Source organism: Microchirus variegatus (assembly GCF_963457635.1).
Source record: "Microchirus variegatus genome assembly, chromosome: 5".
NCBI classification, from domain to species: domain Eukaryota; kingdom Metazoa; phylum Chordata; class Actinopteri; order Pleuronectiformes; family Soleidae; genus Microchirus; species Microchirus variegatus.
Window position 1 is genome coordinate 33,497,268 of NC_139806.1, and position 27,286 is coordinate 33,524,553.

The following is a 27,286-nucleotide window of genomic DNA, read 5'->3' on the forward strand; positions in this document are numbered from 1 at the left end:
ACACATATTGTGTGTATTGTCTGACTCTCTTTCCTTTTTTTTAAGGTTCCATTGTAGCATAGAACTGTTCCTTGACCGAGGCCAAGAGGAGGTAGAGAAGAGTTAATCTCTCTGATCACATGATCCACATTATGCTAAATGGTTATCATGAAATGATTGATCAATAATGCCAAATTTCTGCCTACTCTACCGTTGCGTTCTAATGTTGTGCTGAAGTAGCAAAGGATGGGCTGAGGGAGTATAGCAATGTTTTGTTTTTTGAAAAAGAAGAGTATTTTGTTTTGATTTTGCCTGTGTTATTAGTGTTTTTTGCAAGTCGTGCAGCAGTGCAAGTAGATTGGCTATTTGTTTTTATTTATTGTTTGTATTACTATCATTATTTTAATGTATTATTATTATAATAATTATTGTACTTGTTACTAATTTATTTCTGGCTGTTCTTTTAAATTATATTTAAAGTTGAGTTTTGGTGGTTCAATAAATACTCAAGTTTTGAAATCAATTAATAATTGTGTTTATTAATTGTGATTTCAACATCAATCAAAATAATTGTGATTATAATTTTTGCCATAATGGTCCAGCCCTATTAACGGCCCCGGGGAAAATGCTGTTTTTGAGATCACAATATAAAGAAAGAATTATATTGAATAATAACAACATGTAAATTCATCTCTCTAATCCAATAGCAGTGGATGTCACCTCATTTGCTGATGAGTCAACAGCAAATCATCCAATACTGAAAACTGAAAATCATCTAATACTACAGCTGATACATTTAATTTTGGATGCATCAGGCTTTACACACACACACACACACACATGCACACACACACACACACACACACACAGAATATTTCTGAAGAGACACAAACTCCAGAACTCTTATCCGCTGCAACCACATGCAAATATCCACACACCCAGAGGAACCACTTCATTTCCTGAGGACATCCAGGCCCGCAATGCGCCACTTATGTGGCCATTTCTTCACCAGCGAAAAAACTCAGCGGTTTTGACAATTCCGCTGAGATCTATTTCGAGTAAGGGTGGAGGAATGGAAACAAGTGTGTGGCCCCAAGCCCGAGCGCAGGCCTCTATTTTCAGGTTACACTTGTGTGAATCCATAACTGGGGGCTCTTGAAATGGGATTAACTTAACTTTGGTTAAACGGAAGCCTGTGCAACCCAAAAGGTCACCTTGTCAGGACCAGTAGTCGTCATGAAGCGCAAAAGCTGGCCCTAATGAGGCAGAACCTCATTTCTGAGGAACTGGTTAAGTTTATGGCTAGATTTAAATTGTGGTTACGTTAAGGTTAGGGTTAGTCATCAGCTGCTAATGGTTAAGGTTTGAAATGATACTTAAATAAGGCTATCCAAATGACTGGAAGTCAATGCAGGCAAATCTACGTGTGTGCTTATGTTGTAACAACCTTGTGTGAAACCTTAAGCCCAATTTATACTTCTGCGTAAAGTGCTCTGCATAGGTTACGCAGAGTCCTCTGCGTCGACGCAGAGCCTGTCGAAGAGCCTCTGCGTCGTCTCCGACTGCACGAAATATTTTTTTAAGTGTCCGTCACTCCGTCAAGGGACCACGGAGACGGCAAGAGCTGCGATTGGTCCTCAGGACAGGCCGAGCTAACGCTGCTCTGTGCCGGCTCACAGTGAGCACCGAGCGTCCACAGACGCGGAGCTGATCCCCGCCGATAACGCCGCTGCCAAACTATAAATACGTCATATCTTAACACACACGGCACATGTTTAGACTCTAAATGGCCAATTTCTCGCCTCAAATTATCTTAAAACTGCGTTCCGTCACACAGAAATGTGAGAAACGGCCACTGTTTCAACAACAACAGTCTTTCTCTCTCGGGCGCCATTGCTCACTGTAGCCTGAAGCACAACAACCTTGCGCAGCGACCCCTACTGATCGGGCGGGAAATTGCAGCGCGTGTCCGTCATCACGACGCAGTAGTATAAAGGCTCGAGGCGTCTCCGTGGTGACGCAGTCGGATAACGCATCACGCAGTCGGAGAAGTATAATGTGGCCTTCAGATGTGCTTAGGGAGATGCTGTCATGACTTTTTCTTGAATGACTGGTTACAACACTTCTGTTTTTTTGTTTTTTTTTATAAAGTTGATGGAAAGCACATTTCAGAGTGTGTTGGTCGATCACAAACGTCCAGATCCGGGATCAAACCACCAATCCACTGATGGACCCACTCACTAATCCTGGCAAGCTTTCACAGAGTCCTGTAGCCAGAGCTGGGGCAAAAGTTCTTAAATGTAACTCTGGTCCTGACTCGTAGCAGCTCAGAGTGACTTGCCCACCTCCCGTCAGTCTCTGTGTCTGCGGACGTGACCCATGCCCTGACATCCATTCACACAGTGGAAAGCAAGGGGAGAAGTTGGCCTGGAAAAAAATGTGGGAGTGTGAGGCTCCACAGCTCCAGAGCTGCTGGCATGACGATGGATTTATAGCCCGCCCTCTGGGCTTTCAGAGGTTGGGTGTGTTGCTGGGAGTGAGAGGTTAGGGGTTAGGGGTCAACAGGCTGAGGGTTTGCTGGGACACAGCTGCAGAGCTTGGGGTTTGAATTTGGCGAGAGCCAGTAGGCTCATTAATGCTGAGCGTGTCAACCCAACAGGAAAGGATCAGTTACTGCAGAGACTTTGACTGGACTCAATCAACACAGATTTAACGAGTAGCAGCGAAGGTGTTTGAAATGTTCACTTTTCACAGTGTAAAATGCATTGGTTGTTTGTAATTTACTTACATCACTAGAGAATATAATCAGCAATACTGAGAAAAGATGCAGAGCAACAAATGTAACATTAATGATGGGACGATATTTGGATTGTCAAACAAAAAGTATATTAAAAATTAGATTATGTACCAGTTTCAGTGCCATTTTCTGTAATTGACCTGTGTTATTTAACAGTTGTGTTATTTCCTTGTGTCTTACACGAGTGTGATGTTTCTTTTAAAATTCTAAACTCAGGCTATGAAAAGTTAAAGAGCAAGTATTTGATCAGCAATGAAAGCGGCAAGTCACCAGAAGCACAGCACATAAACGGCTACATGGAGACGAAACTGTGCTGTATGTTTTTGCACAATGCCAAACAACCAAATTTTTGATCATCACCCACATATTAAAAAAATGATATCTGTATTTTCCTGGTTGAATCGAGTAATAATTCTAGTATTGTAAAAACCCTGTAGTATGTGACTTCGTTGAACCTCGTACTAAAATGTGCTCATATTCATTTGATCACGGTGAATTTATGAGAATTATCTTGACCTGACATTGCTGTCCAGTTTCTCACGCTGAGTGTGTTCAATTAATGTTTCAAGCAGCTCTTATATATCTATATTATTATTATTTTAATCAATATATTTGTCGCCTGAAAATTTTGTCCCATGCCGATGTTACATATCTGCAAACTTGACATTAGACTCAATCAATCAATCAACTAACAGTGGGATTTCCAGTTTTAGGTCTACATACTATTTCTGTAAGTGGGGTTGTAACATGAACCTGACACTTACATGCACAAGTTGGTCCTGAGTGTCATACTCCTTGGTGCAACCTTCCCAGTGGCAGTTTGTCTCATAAATGGCCTCTGGCTCCTGCTTGCACTCATCTTTATCCAGATCCTCACTCAAGTCCAAGATCCCTCCACCACTGTGTTCCTGCAGGAAAGGAACAGGACTAAAACATGGGCTAAAAATCAAACAGTACAATCATGGACAGTGGAATAGGAAACACTGGGTGAATCTTTTATCTGAATCTGTGGTAAATATGTTTGGGAAGCATTTTGGGCTATAGGGTTGTCTTGGTTATTTACAAACACGCCTAGTGATAAATCAAGTTATGCTTGCAAATTCCCCTTGGTGAATGGGATCAAGCATATGTGACATACATATGCTTTAGGCGCCAGTGAGTGGATTAATGACGAGACGAAGTGGCCCCGTCTGCAGTGGCCCGATATCCACTCGTACCTGATCGACACTCAGGGTCTTTATTCCAAAGAGAACTTAAAGTCATACACAACTCTGGATGCTAACGAAAGTGAACGGTTACAGTATTAGCAACAACAACTTGTCCAGATTTCCATAGGCTGCCAAGGGGTCTATATTGCAAACGCCTTATCTGACAATTAACAAAAGTTCCTGAACTTAATTACAGTTGCCTTTTATTTCCCTATCTATAATCATTTATAACCACATTAACAGTTAAACAAATGACTTAAGCTGTGATAAAGATACTTAAAGCTGCAGTGCAGGTATGCATATTTACATTTTTTGTTGTTGATGTAACATCATTTATATGCTGCTGCTTCATCTGAAAACAGGCTCTGTCAAGCAATACTATCAGACCTGACGAATGAAGTGTTTGTGTATCTACAGTAACAGAGCAGGGGCGGATGGGGACAAGAAGCATTTGCCCCGTCGAACTGCTGAATGAGTGGGTTTTTTGAGCAGTAGAATTCATTTCATTGTGTTTTTTCAGTCATACTCCAACCTGTTTGCAGTCTCGCTTTACTAGCACTATGTTGCTGTTGGCTCAGTCTCAGTCAGTTGTGCTCATGTCTTGACATAATATGAATCACTTCCTGCGTGCGGCACAGGAATGTCACCGGGTGACATGAGATCTAAACACGAATAGTGCTATACTGAGAAACAGAGAGTCACGGGGAGGCGATGGACTTATTTCAAAATTGTGTGAACTCATTTGACAATGTTTTGAACATAACACAATACTTGTGTTTATATGTAAACGTTTGACACTACTTTTACTTTTTTTCCCATAGACACTAAAATGTGCAAGTTGCAGCTTTAAGGCTTCAACTTTCACATCGTCTTACTTGAGCAGTCGGCGAGAGGGCGAGTGGACCCTCTGCTTCCGTCTTGACCTTTGATCGCTTGGTGGTCAGTGGGTTGACCGTGCTGCTCACTGCTGGGTCACCACTGGCATTCTGAAGAAAAACAGACAAGCAGACACAGGATTGAAGAGAAAAAAATGAGGCTAGAATAATAATATGCTCATTTTCTCATCTATGCTTTTGATAGCGTTACCTCTATAATTGGTAAAATCATTCCATTATTAATCGCCCAGAGAGAGAATAGAGGAGAGGCTGATGGGGAATCACATAACCCACCGGCACCGCGGCCCATAAGTCAGACTGTGACCTGCTGCCGAGACTAAACAGTTTAGACTGCTTTATGATCGCCAAAGCCACAAGGAAATATGAAAGAAGAGGAGTTATGGCCTTCGCTACAGAGTGGGAAAGGGGAGGAGGAGGAGGAGGAGGAGGAGGAAGAGGAGGAGGAGGAGGAGGGGATGGGGACTTGGGAGGGGAAAAGGGGGCTTTGATCTGTCAACAGATCCCGAACAAGACGGAAATACAAAGACTCGGAAAGGCCTGTTGAAGCTCTAATGGAGATGAAAAGAAAGGAATGATATAAATGAGAGAGAACGAGAGAGAGAGAGAGAGCGAGAGAGAGTATTGAAGTTCATTGGAGGGGGCCCAAACATTTAAGGGGGGGGGTCCACTAATCCCACCCAGACGCTGCAGTGTAGTTGAGCCTTTGTGGGGGCCTCCATGATTCATTCAGTGGCTGAAAACCAAAAGGGAAATATGGCTCTGATCACAGTTGAAACACAGCTGAATGTGCATATATGCATATGCATATATATATATATATATATATATGCATATGCATATATATATATATGCATATGCATATATATATATATGCATATGCATATATATATATATATATATATATTAATGTATACATATAAGCATGCTGTTGTGTCTCAGTAAAGAGACAGAGCCTGCAGTGTGTGGTAGAGTGATTCACTGAGTGGGAAGTTTACATTAGGAGTGACAGTGGTGGATATAGTGGGCTGACGAAGAGAAACAGAAGAGACAGAGGGAAGTAAGACAGATGGAAGAGGGCGGGGAATCTCCTGCATATTTACGACTTGAGGCACATTTTTACAAAAATACTTCAACCATGAAAACTCTCAGATTAAGGTTTCCGTACACAGCACACGTCAAAACGATCAACTAATAGGGTTAAGAGAGTTAAGTCACTATGGAAGTGTTTAAAGCGGAACTAGACCGGAAGTTCCTATTATCGCTGTTTTTTTTGGTGTGTATCTGCGTCATTACCTTGTTTATGAAGCCCTGACGGTTCGAAACAAACAGTTCAGCCACTGCTGAGAACGTTGTGTTTTATTGTAATCTCGGGGCTCAACGAGATCACTGAAAATCCCGTTATAGTTACGTAAACAGCGGTTCTCCTGAACAACCGATCGTCCTGCTCCGGGCACTAGTCCGGTCACATCCGGTTGCGTACATTGAACCGCAGAAGAAGAATAACGTCCGTTGTGGAGGTGTTTCACGAGCGACAGTGTCTTCTGACTCTGGGTCTGACTCCGGTTTAAAGTCATAAAAGGGACTGCGGCGGGGAGTCGTGAAGAAGCTATTTTTAAACACTGTTAAAACAATGTTTTGATAATGAGGAGCAGTGCATCCGCCGTTCCAGAGGGGGGCGCTGCGCTTCTGAGAACGGATGTGCTGGATAGTACTGGCCAATCACAAGACTCTGTCTTCTGGGGGTGAAAGTTCACTCTGAAATCTCGCAGCAGAAAAACACTGTCAGAAAAGAGGATTTCTATCGGCTAGTTTACAGCAACTAGGAGGTTTTTGACCATAAAAACAAGTTAATATATGTAAGTAGACCTCCATAACTAACATATATGTGCAACAGGACCACTCTATGTCACCTTTAAAACCACCACCAAAGGCCATCAGGGGGTGACGCTGGTTTGTTTGCAAGTGTAGAAGAAGACATCAGTAAATATTTTCCTGATTAGTGTATGGTTTCCATCACTACTTTCAGGTCTTATTCAATACAACATTTGGTCCATTATGATAATTTTTGATTTAGAGTGAAACTGACAATAATGGATTATAACGGACCAAATGCAGGTCAAGTTCTCGTCAAGTTTCCAGGACAAACAGATGTCCTTGCTAAGATCTTCTCGTTGCTGATTGCTGACAGTGTTGTCATCTTCTGGCCAATTTCCTGTTTCGTTGCTCCTGTTAGTATCCAGCTCACTCCTCACAACATCATCTCATGAACATATTTGGAGAATGGAAGCATTTATTCATTGACAAACAGCCTAACCAAGCAGAGAGGACTTCTGGCTCCTGATTGAATAAAGTTTTGTTGGATACTCAAAAGGCCTGAGCCTGAGATTGAGAGACCCGTATCACAGTCAGGATTTAAGAAAGCCATTTTACTGACAGCATCTTTAAACTATCAATACTAAATTAGGTCTTGCTCTTTTTATATTGATGTGTCTAGACTCTCAAGATTAAGCAGCTGTTTCCCATAATCTCATCACTTTTCCAGCTTTTTAAATACAGTAGGTCTGGATTTGTTTCTAGTGACGGCAAACCAACATAGACAGAGCTCTGCAGATAGAATCAAGAGCAGAAATCTCCCTGCAGTGACTCACATCAGTGCTGGCAATATTCCCTTTTACACATTACATCGCGGTCATCTTACACTTCTTCATATCTGAAAACATCATCTCTACTATCAACCCCCACAGACGTATTTGTTAACAACAATGGGACGCTCGGTCCTACCTGGTTCGCCTCAGAGTTGGAGGTGTTGTGGGCGGTGGACATTGGTGGAGCGGTGAGGGGATGTTGTCGTGCAGAGAAAGAAAGAGAGGACGGTGACGGTTGTATGAGGGGAGGAGTGTGGCCAAAGGTGTTGAGACCCCTCTGCTGGGACAACAGCTGCTGGTACGCCACTGGGTTGATAGGATGAGGGAAACTAAAGGAAGGACTGAGCAGGAAAGGAAACAGTTACCGTGAAGGAATTCAGTGGTAACGTAGGTTTGGCTAGAGGAGGAAAAAACGGTTACATCTCTATTTACTGCAATGAATTTGATCCAAATATCTTCTCATTTTGATGATGGTGACATCTGTTCTGGTTTCTTGGAGGTGGTTTCAGAATCTTTATGTTCATATAACGGCTTTTTGTTTGCTAGAAACAGATCTCGGAATATGTCGCGCTTACCCCCGGATTTCCACTGGACGGGTTACAGCCGCGGCACGTCAGCGGCGCGGTTCTGCTACGGAGCCAGCAGGTTTTACGGCAGTTCACGCGATAATCGCGAACGGACGTGAGTTCGCGAGATCCCGCGATAGACTGTGTATAAAGGAAACAACAACACCACAGCTTCTTTCATTCTCCGACGTGGAAGAACTGTTGATCCACTTCAACAATCAGTCTCTCGTCGTACATCATGACTCTCCGAGACGCTCTGATTAATTGACTGTTGACCTGGTAGCACCGGTCACGACGTAATGTTGACGTGAAGTTGCGACAGGCTATATGACCTGCGTATTGTGTTTTATTTTGAAAGGGGGGGCGGAAATGTTTTACTGACGCGACTCAGCAGCGGCAACGGCAAAAATAGAACAGCTACCTATCAATAGCGCTGCCGCTTCTGGGATACTGCTGAGACGTGCCGCAGCGTGGCCAGTGTATATGCTCTCATTGATTAGAATGGAAGCTATTTGGAACGGCGACCGCGCCGTTGACGTGCCGTGGCTGTAACGCGTCCAGTGGAAAATCCAGGGTCAGGCCACATTGACTGTGTGTGAAGCATATTGACTGTTAGTAAGCAAATAGACCTACTGTAATGTACTCAACTCAATGCCAGAAACTGTGTGCCACCAGTATAACTGCACGGTGCTGGCAGGTAAAGTAATATTTCAGATTAAAAGTGGACAAAAATAATGCACAATTAATAAGGAAAAATAGTTAATCACATCAGTGCTGACACAACACACCAGTAGGTGTATAGAGAAATATCAGCATGGGTGCAGGTCTCCACAGTGAAGAAATAATTGGTGCATGTGAATAGGTAATATGTACATTATGTACATTACAGTCCTGCAAATATTCCAGAATAAAAGCCTTGGTTTAAAAAAACCCAGATTCAAAATGCTTTTACTTTGAAAACAGGTGGTGACATATTTGGCACATATAAAAATAATTTTCACAATCACTTTTCCTGTGAACCTTGCATGGCATGGAGAGAAACACAATGTGAGAGCCCAACACTAGATGAGAAGCGTCCATGTAATTGTCGACATACCTGATACCTCCTACTGAAAGGTGCCCGTAGGAGCTGCTGGCAGCAGAGCTGGACCGGGAATTATTGATGTAAGCCACAAGGGAGTTGGGCGAGGTGCGGATCATGGTCTGCAGGTCAATGCTGGCGTCCGACAGCGGAGAGATGGACAGCGCCCTCTTTCTGCTCAGCCGTGGCGTCAGTCGCGGGCTGGAAAAACGTGACACTGGATGCAAAGACAAAGCACGGGGCGTGTGTGATCAGTGTGATTTTCACACTGATTGCTTGCAAGCTAATTGTGTATATGGCTTCTTTCCTTGCATTTGGTCACATCTTATTTATCTGAAGTACAGTAATGTGCAAATTCTTCGAGCTTGCATTAAATCTCCGCATGGCCTCAATGGAAACCATGGACCAATGGAAACCATCTTGGACCATGTTCCAAGAAACACTTAGCCCCAAGCATTGTAATGGAGGTCATAGCAATGCTAAGCTATGCTGATCTCCTCCATCTCTCTCTTTCACACACACACACACACACACACACACACACACACACACACACACACACACACACACACACACACACACACACACACACACACACACACACACACACACACACACAGCTCCCCTTTTTAACATTCACATCCTCTCATGCTTAATGAATGGCTCACAATCATTCGAAGCAATTACCACGATATAAATCTTTTTTCTGACCGCTGTACTCGGCTGAGTTAAAAGGAGGCAATTTAAACAAATTGATTTCAGAATACCATTAAAAAAAGAACAAGGCAGACTAACAAAGGTGGGGTTCATGACCCTCCTGCCGGACCTGGTTGTTGGACAGTTTTCTGTCTTGAAAAGACTACTTTCCCATGAACTGAAAGCTACTTGTTTTTCCTTCCACACCGATAGTCAGTCATGTGCGTTTTTATATATATTTTTTTAATATATTTCTGAGGCCTGTAGCTCCCATAGAGATGGAGACCAACATGTTGTGCTTTGCTGTGTGCAGGGGCAGAGAGTACACTGTAAAAAAAAAAACTGTTGTTTTTACGGTAAAAAACTGGCAGCTGTGGTTGCCAGAATTCTACCGTAATAAATATGGTAGAACCCTTTATTACATTACGGTAAAAGGAGAGAACTACTGCTGATGTTACGGTAAAGGTTGTTGATTTTTTCAATATTCTACCATATAAATAACCTTTTTTTTCATTGAAAGTAACAGCGTTTTTTCCCATATATTTAACGTGAAAATATTGTATAAGTAAAGCATTTCTCCATGAAATAATGTGTAATGTGAAATAAACAGCCTGTATTAACATAAAATACCACTTTATTCATAAAAAAAACAAAAAAAACCCACTTATTTTTAACGGTATGGTTAAAAATAAGTGGTTGCCAGAATTGGTTGCCAGAATTTTACCATAATAGGGTAAAATTGTTTCTTCTATCACCGTAAAGGTTGGAGAATTTTTCCATATTCTACCATATAAATAACTATGCCTTGCCATATATTTAATGTAAAAGTACTGTATAAGTAAAGGTTTTGCGTAATTAACACAATGGTTAATAAGTTTAACAGTAATAAAATGTATTTTTTACAAAAAAAAACCCTGCAAAAGATACAGTTTTGGCTCTTAAAAATATTACGGGATATTTCCATAATTACTACAGTGCAAGATTATGTAACAGTAGAATCATACTGTTATATAAGGAAAAAATATGCAAAAATTACTGTTTTGGGAAATACATATATTTACGGTAATTCACTGTTACGAAAACTGTATTATAGTCTTTTTAAGTTTACGGTCTTTTTCTGTCATGGTTTGACAGCTTTTAACTGTAAAATCTATGGACATTTTTTACAGTGTAGGGCTGATGTGTGTTTGAGCACATGTGTAATTAGGTCTTACAGCAGAAAATTAGCAGAGGTGTGAGAGGCAGGAAACTCATAATAGGCCCCGTCACGACAGGCCTAGACACATGCACTATGACATTACACAAGCGAGTGCGCAAACATACGCACAGGCATGTCTTCTGCCACTCCTGCCAACATGTTACCAATCACCAGAGTCTCTGCTGGCGAAACTCACGGCGTCTTGAGCTTAAATGTATCCAGGCACCAGCCATAATCACCACGCCAGACCTACTGCCGTAAAAACCTGCGTCGCACACTTCCAAAACTGTTATGTTTGGAGGTGCCGAGTCGTAAAAAAAGCAAGTGGCATGTGTACTTAGTTAAAAGTCCCCCAAGGAACGTCAGACGGCAGACAACAGTAGTTGGGTCGAGATGACAGAGACATGTATGAAAGAGCTGGCAAAAACAACAAACAGTCCTCACGGAATGTGCCTCTTTAGGCTAATAAATGTGTCATCTATGGAGAAATGCAAAACATGTTGCGGGTGGAAAAGGCAGGCGATCCTCTTCTTGGGAACATTGGGATTGTCATAAACTGGGGACTGGATTCTCACAAACTATATGCGTTTACTCAACTCCACACAGGTTTGATGTGTCTGCAGTGGGGGTGAGCTTGCTGCCTTGCCAACAAGTTTAATGTGAGATAAGTGTATTAATATCCCCCTTTATAAGGCAGGAAACAGACCTCACAACCTGGTGGCCTGGCGCCTGCCAGTCCAAAAAACACCACCCTCCATCTTCAAACCACCCACTCAATCTATACATCTACCTCAGCTCAGAAGAATTCTTAATGCCTCCAGCTACAAAAAGTCAAGATGAACGTCGGTGAGATTCTGGTGCTGAGGTGTTGTTTTAATTTAGGGTCTTTTTTCTAGTGCATGTCCTTGGTTTGAATGAATGAATGAATCGTTTATTTCGGGCATGACAAGTAATCAACATATGCATACATCAGCATTTACATTCATACACATGACCGAAAGGGACAGCGGGAGAAGCAAAGCTTATCTAGTCCCGCCCCCATTACCCATACAATTTTATTACTTCTTTTTTTTTTTTTTTTTTTTTTTTAAAGGGGAAGTAAGTAATTTATAGTGCCATCTAGAGGAGAGGCTGAAATTTACAACAAAGACCTGCTCCTCTGCTCACCCCCTCCCTTCCCTGAGCGCTACGGTGTCCTCAGCCGGTCAAATGTCGTCCTCGTCGTCTTTCTCCGTGTCAGCAGATGAGGTTCGTGAGGCGAGGGAGAGGGCGGAGCTACCGCGGCCGTAGCGGACGAAGCGGAGAGAGAGGAGGCGGGACTTCCTGCTACAAGTAAAGAGACGCTTGATTTGTTCTCTCGCGTTTGTCCTTACAGGCTCCGGTAGAAACATGGCGTCTCGCTGCTAACAGTGGCTATGCAACGGCGGCCCGCGACCATGTTATTTTACATGACTTTTTGAAACACTACGAAAATGAAACAAAAATTATTATACAGCGACTAGACAATGCAGGAGCACATAATATGTATAAAAAAGTGGATTTTGGGTTATATAAACCCATAAATACTACATATTGTCCCTTTAAGCACATTTTACCTTAAGGAAAGTTCACATATGAACATGGACTCAAAAAACTCTCACCACTTGGTGAGTGTAGTGTTTTATGGGAGGCGGTTATAATTGAAAGGGTGCGCAGGTTCCCGACAGGAAGTGAGAAAACAGATGTTGCACAGGCAGTGGCGGCACAGCACTGTATATCGTAATATGGATGGTGTGGGTATGTGCATGTACAGCATGTAAGTGTATGCCATTGCTCTGTGGACAGCCGTGGGCTGGTTGTAATTGTGGGATCTGGATTTATATTGAGAGTCATAATTACAGGGGCTCTGGTGCATATTGATACAGTAAAAATTAAAAAGAAATGAGTCATAAAATGTACAGTATAGTGTACATGTGTGCATAAAGGGCACAGTAGATGTGTGTCTGTATGTGTATGAGGGTGTGCAATTATTTTTTTAGATCTACGGTATTAAAAGTGTTACGGTATAGGTAATGTGTATGTTTTAGGCATGTTAAAACTGAAATAAATATACCTATACAAGTAGTTATGTATTAGTTTGTCCACCTGTTATAATGCGCAAATATAGATATTCAAATGGTTCGAACCTGTGTTTGTTTTGGATTAAAAGATAGCAGCATGATAATGTCTTGATCCAACAAATACAGTATATGTATACTATAACACTTGGAATACACGCAGCAGGTTGATTTAAAGGTACAATATGTAGTATTTATGGGTTTATATAACCCAAAATCCACTTTTTTATACATATTATGTGCTCCTGCATTGTCTAGTCGCTGTATAATAGTTTTTGTTTCATTTTCGTAGTGTTTCAAAAAGTCATGTAAAATAACATGGTCGCGGACCGCGGTTGCATAGCCACTGTTAGCAGCGAGACGCCATGTTTCTACCGGAGCCTGTAAGGACAAACGCGAGAGAACAAAACAAGCGTCTCTTTACTTGTAGCAGGAAGTCCCGCCTCCTCTCTCTCCGCTTCGTCTGCTACGGCCGCGGTAGCTCCGCCCTCTCCCTCGCCTCACGAACCTCATCTGCTGACACGGAGAAAGACGAAGAGGACGACATTTGACCGGCTGCGGATACCGTAGCGCTCAGGGAAGGGAAGGGAGGGGGTGAGCAGAGGAGCAGTTCTTTGTTGTAAATTTCAGCCTCTCCTCTAGATGGCACTATAAACTACTTACTTTCCCTTTAAGATGCAATTTGAAGTAGACAGGAGACTGTAAGGTGATGCCAGGGGAGAATGTGGCAAGGCAGCATAGGACAAAGTTCCAGTGATTATATTAGACAAAGGATAATAAAGATGGAACAAGTAGAAAACACAGACATAGTTCATGGATGTTGTGTAGGAGGACTTGAGGACAGTTGGTGTAACAAAAGAGGAAGCTTGATTTAAGAGTTTCCATGCTTTTCACAAAGACCGTTTAAACTGTGTAAGCTATAGAACATCATATGCAGGAAAAAAAACTAGTACACAGCGTATAGACGAGCCATCCAACTATTACATGGCTGGGTAGCTTTGTGTTTAAAGGGGAAATAAGTAGTTTATAGTGCCATCTAGAGGAGAGGCTGAAATTTACAACAAAGAACTGCTCCTCTGCCCACCCCCTCCCTTCCCTGAGCGCTACGGTGTCCTCAGCTGGTCAAATGTCGTCCTCGTCGTCTTTCTCCGTGTCAGCAGATGAGGTTCGTGAGGCGAGGGAGAGGGCGGAGCTACCGCGGCCGTAGCAGACGAAGCGGAGAGAGAGGAGGCGGGACTTCCTGCTACAAGTAAAGAGACGCTTGATTTGTTCTCTCGCGTTTGTCCTTACAGGCTCCCGTAGAAACATGGCGTCTCTCTGCTAACAGTGGCTATGCAACCGCGGCCCGCGACCATGTTATTTTACATGACTTTTCGAAACACTACGAAAATGAAACAAAGAATATTATACAGCGACTAGACAATGCAGGAGCACATAATATGTATACAAAAGTGGATTTTGGGTAATATAAACCCATAAATACTACATATTGTCCCTTTAAACTGTTTAAGCTATATAAAAAATCTAGTACACAGCGTATAGACGAGCCATCCAACTATTAGCTTTGTGTTTTAACAGGGAAATTAGAATAATAAACAAAAAGCCTTTATCTTCCTTGTGTACTTGAGCAATATTATTGGATTTTAAGAGTTCAATAATCCCCAAGTAGCCCAGTTAAAACCTCCACTTATGTCAGAAAACCTTAACTGACACTTGTGTCCGCCAAGTGTTCCCACGAGCATGCATCTTACAGCAGCACAGTGTTCAACCGTACGCCTTACATTTCACTATCCAGATGAGAAAACAGTAAGTGAAAAGAAGGCGGGCGAGAAGACACTAGACGTACTATGGGTTCACTGAGGACTTGCGGTGGGTCTGTCGAGTACTGTGCATAAATTGATTTTTTATTATGGGTTTTATCTGCACTGCCATCCAAAACTAACATTAAGGGATAAAACTCACATGTTTGCCACCTCTGCTCCTCCTCCTCCTCCTCCTCCTCCTACGAAGCTATGGCAGTAAATAAGGCCTTTGATTCTGGCCAAAGGCTGCCCACGATGACCATGAGTCGGTCTCCTCGGTCAATATAGGCCTTGTGTTTGGAGACTGCGATGGAAGAGCCTCCACGTTGGCATCCAACGGCCGATCACATCACTCACAGCGTGGCAGAACTCTGAGTAAATGCTGCTGCTGGGACTTTAGTGCTTTAGTGGGGGTTAGGTGGGGGGGATGTTGGGAGGTTTGTGGCTATTTGAGTAAACAACTTCCCCAAACAAAGTGTGGGCAAAGGCAGTACAGCAGCGTTCACTGAGGTGGCGAAGAAAAACATTGGGGATGGCGTTTCCCATAATTTCTGTAAGCTGCCTCCCAAATCCCTATGTTACCCTTCACTCTCAGATGCCTCTGTGTTTACCAAAGTGATTCAGGTCAGTAAAAGGATGAATTGCAAAGGAATCACATTTCTTTGGTTTCTCCCACCCCCCCTCTCTCTCTCCCTGTTGTGTTTTCCTACCTGTGCATGAGGACGCCTGCTTTAGTGTCATGCAGCGTACTTTGGAGAGCACGACAGTGTGAAAGACAAGTGGCTGTTTGTATTTTGTGTGGGTTGTGGTTGAGTTGAATGAAAGAGAAAAGCAAGGCAAGGTGTCAGAGCCAAGCGGAGCGTTTGATTATCAGGCGTTAAAAAGGCCGACTTTCACGGACAGTTTTCTTCTCAGTGCGCTTTCTGTTCCTCATTCACGAAGGCTGAAAGTTTCTTGGACACATTTTGCTACTGAAATCAGACGTGTTTCGTGGTGCTTGACCGTGGTTTTGATCGAGGGCCGAGTTTCTGATGTTTTTTTTTTTGTTGGTTTGTACACATATAGAAGTTTTTCTTGGCATTTGCCCAAGTGTTAATGCTTTTGTGTGGATGTGGCCTTCATTAGCCATGGTTAAATAATTACATTACCCGTTTTTGCCATACTAGAATAAAGTGTAATTGCACATCCACATCCACAAATTGATGCACTTCTTTTCTGTTACAGACTACAAAACAATGTTAATAGTATAGTAGAATAATTAATCTTTGTTGTAAGTTGATCTATATTTTGTTTTCTTTAATGTTAATAAGCATACAATGTTATGTAGCGGTGTACTTATAACACTTTTATAGACAAATTATACTATTTATAGCCATGGGGGAGGGGGAGCCGTGAAATGTCCTCCTAAGGGGGGCATAACAGAAAATAGTTGAGAAGCACTGGAGTAGAGTAACATCTCAGTTCCCTAAATCTGAAGTGTGGATTATTTGCAGGATGAACACATGCACAGCTTCATACTAAAGAGCCATTATTTGAGTATAGATGAGTGTGTTGAGTATTAATTGGTTCAGTTTGAATATACTATCCTTCAGCATGTTTGTACGTAAGTGTATAATGACTTAAAAATTAAAACTTGTTTGGATTTTGTAGTCCAGGATAAGACTTTTATATACATTAGTCAACATTAGACCTTATTTCATGGCAATGGTCATTTTGAGCAACCATTTTTCTGCAGTAGCTGTGATGGACGAATTGACTTGAGTATACCGAGCATGAGCACGGAGAAGGGCGTCCTTCCTGGTAAGTGAAGGCGTGCGTGGAAAAAGTGAGGTGAGAGCTGAGCGTGATTTTCAGAGGTAAACCCAACGTAAAACAGCGGAAGCGTCGCGCAGAAAAATCTGAGGTGCGCGTTCATCCAGTGTGGACCTGGCCAAATTATTTCCATTAAGCCATTTTAATTAACTCCCGAAAAAAATGCCACGTTGCCCACTTTTGTAGACAGTTTTCCACACGTGGCAGGAGATATTCTGGAAGTTCACAACAAGAGGCTCAGGCTCGTAATTACAGTCAATGTGTCGGGGCCGGATCGGGCTCGGACACAACGTGCACAGGATCTAAGCTCTAGATCAGTTGGACTTCCACCAGATATACAACTAAGACGAAGAGGTAGGCGGGGAGGTGTGCGAACAAGTCTCCGGAGGCGTCCATTCAGGCCTCCCCTCCCCTCCACTATACTAGCGAATGTCCGCTCTCTTAAGAACAAGAAGAAAGCTGCTGCACACTAAGTGCCTGGTGGAGAGAGCCTACGAGGCTGCATCATCGCCCTCACTGAAACCTGGCTTGACGATAAAGTTCCAGAGTTCGAGGTCAGTCTCGATAAGTTTCCCAATTTTTTTCCAAACGCACCAAACCAAAGACATACAGCGCCATCCAATGGCTCCGACTCAATGTCTCACTGTGGGAAGAGGGTATATCTGTTTATCTGTTATCTGTTGTATGTTAGAGGAGTTTGAGATGATGGTTATTTGTTATATACTGCCTTGAAATTGAACTGACGACTGTGTGAAAACAACTATCCCCTCGAGGACAATAAAGAAACTAACTAACTAACTAACTTCACAAAAATGCCCCAAGAAGAATAACAGGATGGCATCAGCATGTTTGATGCTGAAAACAGATACAGTAGCTGTTAAGTTTGGCTGTTACTCCTCCACCTGACAGTCTAACTGAAGTGGGAGTTTCATTTTCAAATTAAATACTGTTAAGATAATGCTTCTGTGATTACATTTTCAGAGGTTTTGATTGATTTTTGGATTTGAACGTTTAAAACATCACTTTGTTAATCTCAGGCTAACAAAGCTCTTGGATTTGTAAGGTTTTTGCCACATAAATTCATCTGAGAGAAGACGTTGGTTGCTGCCTATATGCTTCAAAGCAGTGTGAGAGTGGGACAATAAACCAAATAAAAACCTGAAATGGAAAAAGCTGTTATACTAAATCAATAAGTGGTTGTTTAAAACATTGCTCACCGTCCATGGGGCTGATATAATCAGGCAGATGAGTGGCCGCTGCGGCCGCAGCTGCTGCCGCCGCCGCCGCTACTGCGGCACCGCTCTGCATCAGGAGGTCACCGTAGGGGCTTCGCTGAGTGGCACTGGCCATCAGGTGGTAGTACTCTGTGGGGTTGGCTCCTGGTGGAGGAGGGGGAAGGCTGAACAGGGCCCGGTCCTTCAAGTGTTCGTGGGTCACTGAAGCAGAAGACAGATGACGAAGAACAAGGTTAGTTTTATCTTCTCGATCTCGGGCCACAACATTTTCTGGAGGTTTGACACTTTTTGTTCCCTGTATGAAGCCATGGCTGATATAATGGTGCACAGGCAGCATGTTTGTGCTTCCAGCAGCAGCAGTGACCCAGCCATGTTGCTTTGGTTTCCCCTCAGCTGCCAGGTCACGTTACCGCCACCACAGAGTTTGTGTCTTGAGTGTTTGAATGTGTGTGACCTCACTTCTGAACACAGAAAGATGAAAAAGGAAGCAGCTACACACACCCACTGCTCTATTTTAAAATCAAAGTTACACTGGTTTCATTCAGCAAATTCAGTAAAGGGAATACTCCATCGATCAGTCGTTTGGTCCATCAGATTTCAAATCATGTTCCACACGTCTGTGTTTCCCCACATCTGTAAATGATGATGTTCTCAATTTTTTTATTTTGTCCATAAACCAAAATTAATTAATTTCACTGACAACAGAAAATAATCAAGTAACTTGTTTTAATTATTAAAAAAACACAGATATTATAGCGAGAACAGGTCTCTCGCCGTCACCATGTGAAATCATTTTCATTAATTTATTTCGTTTTTCAATACATGTGCAGGAAACGTGCCTGCATATGAAAATCTGCAGACTATTTTTGGAAGAGTGATGCAGTTAACATTACCAATAAATGCTTAATTCATATTTGAAATAGTGATAATAAATCTATATCTATACATGTTTATTTTTATATTGGTGCATAACAGTAGATTGTTTGTTTTCACACATTAAAGCGGAACTAGACCGGAAGTTCCTATTATCGCTGTTTTTTTTGGTGTGTATCTGCATCATTACCTTGTTTATGAAGCCCTGACGGTTCTAAACAAACAGTTCAGCCACTGCTGAGAACGTTGTGTTTTATTGTAATCTCGGGGCTCAACGAGATCACTGAAAATCCCGTAATAGTTACGTAAGCAGCGGTTCACCTGAACAACCGATCGCCCTGCTCCGGGCACTAGTCCGGGCACATCCGGTTTGCGTACATTGAACCGCAGAAGAAGAATAACGTCCGTTGTGGAGGTGTTTCACGAGCAACAGTGTCTTCTGACTCTGGGTCTGACTCCGGTTTAAAGTCATAAAAGGGACTGCGGCGGGGAGTCGTGAAGAAGCTATTTTTAAACACTGTTAAAACAATGTTTTGATAATGAGGAGCAGTGCATCCGCCGCTCCAGAGGGGGAGCTGCGCTTCTGAGAGCTGACGTGATAGATTACGTCACTTCCAGATACCTGGCCAATCACAACACAGGTGGGAAGGCTCTACGCTGGCTGGCCAATCACAACACACTCTGTCTTCTCGGGCGAGATTTATGGCTGAAATAGCGCGACTGACAAGCGCTTCGAAAAGGACAGATTTCAATCGGCTCGTTTACATCAACTAGGAGGATTTTGACCATAAAAACAACTTAATATATGTAAGTAAACCTCCATAACTCACATATATGTGCAACAGGACCACTCTATGTGACCTTTAACAAAAAAATACCACAATAACAAGTTCCACCACACCGTTCCATACTGAGACTGACTTTTTGACATTTCTTAGTTTCTCTTTCAGGAGTGACACTAGTCCTGTTACTACCTAATGTTACTTTCTATACCTATCTAAACCAAGTTAAGAGAAGAACTTGAACTCCCAATGTTCAACTCAAGTCAATGCCTTTAAGTAACATCAGCATTTGTGGAGATTAATGTTACAGTCAACCGCCGAATAACTGATGGGTAAAAAAACTCACCTTCAGCGGGGCTCAGTCCCCTCGCGGCGGAGATCATGGAGAGTGTGGGGCTCCCGTGCACCGAGCGCAGGTAGTGCTCCATGTGGGGACTGACGTATGGATGCGGTGGGCCAAACGGTGACTCGCCTGCTCCGGCTGCAGCGTGGGGTGATAAACGGATGAGGGAAATGTCTGAGATGACTGGACTGCCTGTCAGTCCTGGAGGTCTGTGGAGAGGGAAATCAAAGTTAGACATTGTTATGTAAATTATTCAAGGAGGAATAAACCCATTCGACCAAACCCTCAGCACAACTATTCTACAAGGTGCGAGGAAGAAGGATCCACATATTCCGGACTTCGTTTGAGGGTTGTGTTTTTGGGGTTTGGGTCTTTTTTGTGGGGTTGGGGAATGGTACACTCTCCATGTATACAATGTCTGATTGTAAGAGATTGTTGGGACGAAGCAGACACATTTATTATTAATATATTTTGTTTAATGGTGTAATGGAGTATCTAATGTTCAACCAGTGACCTTGGGCTGTGATATCAAGCTCACAAGTCTGAATTCTAAGGGCTTGAATAACCCAATTATGCGTAACAAGGTTTTGCACTATTTACAACATATGAATGCACATCATTTATTTGCAGGAAACACACCTCAAGAGTTCAGATAAGGCCAAATTGACACTGACATATTGATGACACAGCACACTATCGAGCAACTAATACAGTGCAGGTCAACATTCTATGAGCATGGAGACAAACAAAGTAAACTATTAGCCCACAGACGCCGTCAAATCATGTCCTCACAATTAATCCCTCAAATACAGTTAAAATCTGGTCTAACCTCTGACCTGCTTGAGATTAATAAGTGTTTCAAAGAATTCTGTGAATCATTGTATGCATCTGAAGCTTACCCTACAATTACTGAATTGGATTATTTTTGTGATAAACTAAACATTGATGTTTTAGACCCAAACTTGGCTCAAGTATTGGAAAAACCGATTACAATAGTCGAACTTAAGGCAGCAGCAACCTCACTACTAAATTAACAGGAATTACCAGAAATGGAGTGGAATCCAAACTCACTCTTTATGCAGATGACCTGCTTCTTTTCACTTCAAATATATCTCTAGTGTACCAAGAAGGGGAGGGTGGGATGGGATTATTCTGTCTTCATTTGAGCAGATTCTATCCAATTGTTTCATGGTAATGTTCTGTACTCTGCATTTGAGATTGTTCCCTGCAAAATAATAAAAAAACAGAAAGCCAGAAAACATATTGTTGTGGCTACTTTCTTGCCACTCCTGGATCATGGTGATGTTGTATATGCCTCTGCTAACTCCCTGCAACTGCTGGATGCCACATATCATGGGGCCTTGAGATTCATAACTGGTTGCAAACCCCTCACACATCACTGTACATTGTACTCTCTCACAAACTGGTCTTCACTTCTATTTCTATTTGACACAGAAACAGTCCGATCGCAGCTTCGGGTCCCTGGACTTCATCTCGTTTGCCATCCCGTCAGTGAACTTGGCAAGAAGGCGTTCTCCTACGCTGCGTCTGCAACCTGGGACATGCTCCAGCAGAGGCTGAAGCTGTCCAGCTTTATTCCTTTAGGGGACTGAAAGTTGCTTGTAGGAAGGCTGATGACACAGTCTGTGGGGGTCTGCACAATTACCGAACCGGTCCAATTCTTCTTTGAACTAATACCACGTTAATGTTTGTGTTCTGTGTTGTGTCTCCTTATATGTTCAGTTAAGCCCAATTTATACTCCTGCGTAAAGTGCTCTGCGTAGGCTACGCAGAGTCCTGTCGAAGAGCCTCTGCGTCGTCTCCGGGTGCACGGAATATTTTTTAAGTGTCCGTCACTCCGTCAAGGGACAACGGAGACGGCAAGAGCTGCGATTGGTCTTCAGGACAGGCCGAGCGAAGCTGCTCTGTGCCGGCTCACAGTGAGCAGCGAGCGTCCACAGAGGGCGGAGCTGAACCCCGCCGACTTCGTCGCTGCCGAACTATAAATACGTCATATCTTAACACACACAGCACATGTTTAGACTCTAAATGGCCAATTTCTCGCCTCAAATTATCTTAAAACTGTGTTCCGGGACACAGAAAAGTGAGAAACGGCCACTGTTTCAACAACAACAGTCTTTCTCCCTCGGACGCCATTGCTCACTGTAGCCAAAAGCACAACAACCTTGCGCAGCGACCCCTACTGATCGGGCGGGAAATTGCAGCGCCTATCCGTCACCACGACGCAGAAGTATAAAGGCTTGAGTGGTCTACGTGGTGACGCAGACGGATAACGCATTACTCAGTCGGAGAAGTATAATGTGGCCTTTAGTCTGCAACTTTGTGTTTTGCTGCTGTAAATGAGACCCTGGGTCGCAATGAGATTTTACCTATATGAATAAAGGTTAAGAAATTGATAAAATAACCTCAAATAAGCGTCCATGGTTACCATATTTTTCTTCTTCAGTGAAGTGCACGCAACCAACTGAACTGGAAAAGTGTGGCGCGTCAGGGAGTGCTGTGTACAGACCATGCGGACTCAAACTGTAGGGGTCTGTGTGGGCAACTGCAGAAATAGGCCAGTGATTAAATTTATATCACAGGACCTGAGCAAACATAGGCACACAGAGGGTACAACCCAGACTTACTTGCATAGTTATTATGATTTTCATTGATATACCGCTAGACAAGCATATTTCCACTGTATTTTCTCAATCCATTCACACCCTTTCCTTTACTCAGTCCCACAGCTAATACATACTGCAGACACTCTGTTTATCTGCGTGAGTAGGAAATACTGTGGTGTCTCTCGTTGTCACGTGATGTACACAACTTGATATATTATAAAGAAACTGCAACTTGACACTCAAAAAATGTTATCAAGAGCTCATGGCTCATTGTAAGCAAAACAAGCGACTCCAACAGCCTGCTGGTCACCACTCCAGGCTATACAGCAAACTTGTCATCTCTGGGATGTAATTACCAGCTCTGCTTGCAAAAACACAGACAAGTGGGTGTTGTAATACCCGAAAGGCCCGAGGGGTTGAAATCTGGATAAAAACGTCTGCTGGTTGCCGGCGGTGGCACAAACCCTTTGAACGGGGCAACACTTTCTTTATGTGAACCTGGTGCCCTTCAGCTCTGATAAGTGGCCTGTTGCTCACTCAGTGTGTGGCAGGAACACCTGGTTGAAATTCAGCTGTCACAGGGGCAGTGAAGCAGGAGAAGTTATGACAAGGCTGCATTTATGTGGACTTCAAGTTTAAACTATGCTCTACGGTCGGACTAAAGCCCAATTTATACTCCTGCGTAAAGTGCTCTGCGTAGGCTACGCAGAGTCCTCTGCGTCGACGCAGAACCTGTCGAAGAGCCTCTGCGTCGTCTCCGACTGCACGGAATATTTGTGTGTGTGTCCGTCACTCGGTCAAGGGACAACGGAGACAGCAAGAGCTGCGATTGGTCCTCAGGACAGGCCGAGCTAAGCTGCTCTGTGCCGGCTCACAGTGAGCACCGAGCGTCTACAGACGCGGAGCTGATCACCGCCGACAACGCCGCTGCCAAACTATAAATACGTCATATCTTAACACACACAGCACATGTTTAGACTCTAAATGGCCAATTTCTCGCCTCAATTTATCTTAAAACTGCGTTCCGTGACACAGAAAAGTGAGAAACGGCCACTGTTTCAACAACAACAGTCTTTCTCTCTCTTTCTTTCTCGGACGCCATTGCTCACTGTAGCCTGAAGCAGAACAACCTTGCGCAGCGACCCCTACTGATCGGGCGGGAAATTGCAGCGCGTGTCTGTCACCACCACGCAGAAGCATAAAGGCTCGAGGCGTCTCCGTGGTGACGCAGACGGATAACGCATTACACAGTCGGAGAAGTATAATGTGGCCTTTAGTCTTCAAGAAAAAAAGCATCAAAGTCAGACTTTCCAATTCACAAGTAAGAAGAAGAATGGAATCTAGAAGCTTCCGAGTAATGACCAGACTAATGACTCACTGTACTGTCAGCAGCGCAAAGGACTGCACACAGTGAGCCCTAATTAATTTAGGGTTAAAACTTAAAATACTTAGTCTTATCTTAAAGTTTTATTTTGCCTAAATTGAAAAATTTAGGCTATGCATTTAAAGATTTCACAATAACAATATAATCCTAAACAGATTTATCTCAGTTGTATGTTGCAAATTTAAAAAAAACACACAACTGATTAATTGATTATCAAAATAGTTGCAGATTTATTTTGTAATCGTTGCAGCCAAGATCAGAATGACAATTGGCAGAACAAGAACGGACACATGTTCTCTCTTTTCATTGAGTGTCATTCTTGATTGTTTAAATTTTGAATTTAAAATAGTTTAACCCCGTTAAAGTCCGTGTCACACTAGTGTAATTGCACATACTTTTTCTTCACTTGCTTCACAGTCTCACACAATAATGCAGTGTGAGTTTATTATACACAATATAATAAAAGGGAATATGTTGCCTTTAGGAGTCTGCGAGAGAAAGCGCCACGAATGCTGCCACTTAAGCGGCTCGATGACCGCTGCGAACAAACGAGTGTTTATATGTGTGGTTGTGATTCTTGGCAGCATCGACTGCACGCTGAGAATATTGTGTGTATGTGTGTGTGTATATTTGAATGTGTCACCTGGGGGACCTGTTCTGCTTTAAACACCAGAAAAGTAGACAACACGAAGACCAACACCTGGTCCTACTGTGGCAGAACCTCATTTCTGAGATAATGGTTAAGGTTTAGGGCTAAATGTTGAATTGTGGTTAGGTTATGGTTAGGATTATGGAATTAAGTGGTTATAGTTAAGGTTAGGGATAGTTTTTGTCTCGACTCTCCAAATGAATGGAAGTCAATGCAGTGTCCTAAGAGCTGTAAAATCATGTATTTTGTTTGGAAAAGTTTGTAAAGAATACAATTAAATAAAGAATAAATGATACAATTCAATACAGCTTCTCCTCTGTCGAACTAGAACTACCGTACCATTGATACATTGAGGTCATTAAATTGTAGATATTGTCACCATGCATGCACTCACTGATGCACACACTGATGCACACATCAGGCGACAGTCTACAATATTAGGCCTACATTATTCCTGTATCAAGATACAGGAATGCAGCAGGAATAAAAATAATGAAAGCAATAAATTCTACTGATCCAGTTGAACAGTGGCAGAGAAAATGTCTACGAGACAGAAGTGTGGAAATCCAGAAACAGCAAAAAAAATTGAAACCGATAATATGTTTTGCAATATAAATTTGGATTGAGGGCCACGTGATGATGCGATGGTTGGCATTGGTGCCTCACAACAAGGTCACCAGTCCAGATCCTGGTCTGACCAAGGGACTTTTTTGTGTGGAATTTGCATATTATACCCCACTGTAAGAAAAAACATGCAACTGGACCCTCTAAATTGACCATGGGTGTAGGGGAGAATGAATTGTTGTATGTACGTTGGCCCCCGTGATATGCCGGCAGTCTGTCCAGTGTGTATTGCGACTATTGCCCCATTTCAGCTGGGATTCGCTCCAGTCCCTGTGACCCTCATGTGGAGGATAAAGGGTTTTAGAAAATTAAAGAATGAATTTGGATTGAGGACAGACAGAAAAAAATCTGGATTTTGAATGCATGCTTATAAAACGCTGATGCTATACCAGTAAACATCTGATAAAAGTGATGGTCAAATCATTTGACTGCTGAAATGAGTGTATCTTTTGCAGGTTGTAGTTCCAAGCCTGGCGAGCATGCTTGGCAGGATCTTTTGCACACCATCCTCCCTTGAGTTTCCTTGCACAGTCTCTCTTTCACTGTCTTGTGTCTTGAGACGCCAACCTGCCCCCCGGCTCAGCTCTGCCCTATCCCAGCTCAGGTTGAGCCAACCGACGCAGAGCCTGCACCTCGCTCCATTTCCATGTCCTGCAGACTGCTAGCCTTGTTTGTGGGCCAATTTTCTGCCGTCAGGTCCCCTCTTCCCCTACAAACAACCATAAAGAGCTCTCTGTTTTGAGCAGAAGGGGAAGAAGTGAGAAGAAACAGACGTTCCATACACAAAAACGCACTTCCCTTGGTCTCCCTCTAAACAGCATGCAGAGATCTTGGCAGATTAGTGCTTGGGTGATTTACTGAAAGACTGTCTGGGTGAACTGGCACAGATGATGCCTCGCTTTCTTATCACACTGAGTAAATCAAAGCTAAATAAATTAAATGCACATTGGGATTCCCAGCATTTAGCTAAAGCTGCAACCATTTAATGTTTAAGAAGAATGCTATTAGAGACACCTGCATGGAATCTGCTCAGCATGTTTCACCATTTATTCATGAACCAATCGGTACCATATTACAACACCTCACGTGCACCTCAGGCTACTGGAGTATTTTTACTTTACTGCACAAATAAAGCCATTAATACTACTGGAGGTCCACAACGGTGGCCAGCATTCTTACCTGCCCATGTGTTCATCGGTTCTCTCCCTGTACTGTCTTCCTTCCACTGTTCAAAAAGGCAGTTTGATGATGAGATGAATAGGAAACTCTTACTTGACAGTTGGTGTGAATGTTAGAGAGAATGGTTTTTCATCTCTGTATGTTGCCCTGTTATGGACTGGTGACCTGACCAGGGTGTGTCCCACCTTCCACCCTATGTCACAAGGAATTGGCTCCAGCCCCCATTGACCCTCATGTGGAGGATTAAGGAGGAGACAATGAATGAGTGAGAGTGATACTGCTGTGACCACTGCCATGGCATATGAATAGGTTACTTCTGGTGCTATACATTAATCACAATTTGAGCTTAGATCGGGCCGAAAAAATCAAGCCCGACCCGACCTGAGCACGTTGTGTCTGAGCCCGACACGGCCCGGCACATTAACTGTAATTACGAGCCCGAGCCGGATTTAAACCCGACATTTTTATAAATATTCCATATATATCCATTTCCTCCCCACAGCAGGCGCTTGTTGTACCTGCTGCCACAGTCTAATTTACAACAACAACAGAGCCGCTGAGATCCGCTTCCATGAACGCATATGTTGCTAATGACGATACACTTCCTGGTTTTTAAATGATGCGTTCATGGCCGCGGGTCGGCCTTGGGCAGAGAATCTAAACTCCAATCACAATCAAGTTTGTTAACCTAGACTACAGGCACATGCAAATCAAAAGTCCAGCCATTTTGCCAGAACCTGACCCAAAATTGATTACAATTTCAAAATGAGCTGTTCCCATCTATGATCAGCTCAGCTGTTCTGTTGCACCTTAG

At 43.0% G+C, this 27,286-nt stretch overlaps 1 protein-coding gene across 1 annotated transcript in view; it reads right to left on the minus strand.

Moving 5' to 3' along the window:
- gli2a (GLI family zinc finger 2a) overlaps positions 1-27,286 on the minus strand; it is a gene marked incomplete at both ends in the record, with an annotated part of 80,310 nt that overhangs the window by 9,217 nt on the left and 43,807 nt on the right. Inside the window, 6 exons of the mRNA XM_083890586.1 lie at positions 3,541-3,684; positions 4,860-4,970; positions 7,662-7,866; positions 9,188-9,389; positions 17,994-18,212; positions 20,013-20,218. Coding sequence (XP_083746712.1) covers positions 3,541-3,684; positions 4,860-4,970; positions 7,662-7,866; positions 9,188-9,389; positions 17,994-18,212; positions 20,013-20,218 — 1,087 coding nt within the window. The remainder of the gene's footprint in view (positions 1-3,540; positions 3,685-4,859; positions 4,971-7,661; positions 7,867-9,187; positions 9,390-17,993; positions 18,213-20,012; positions 20,219-27,286) is intronic.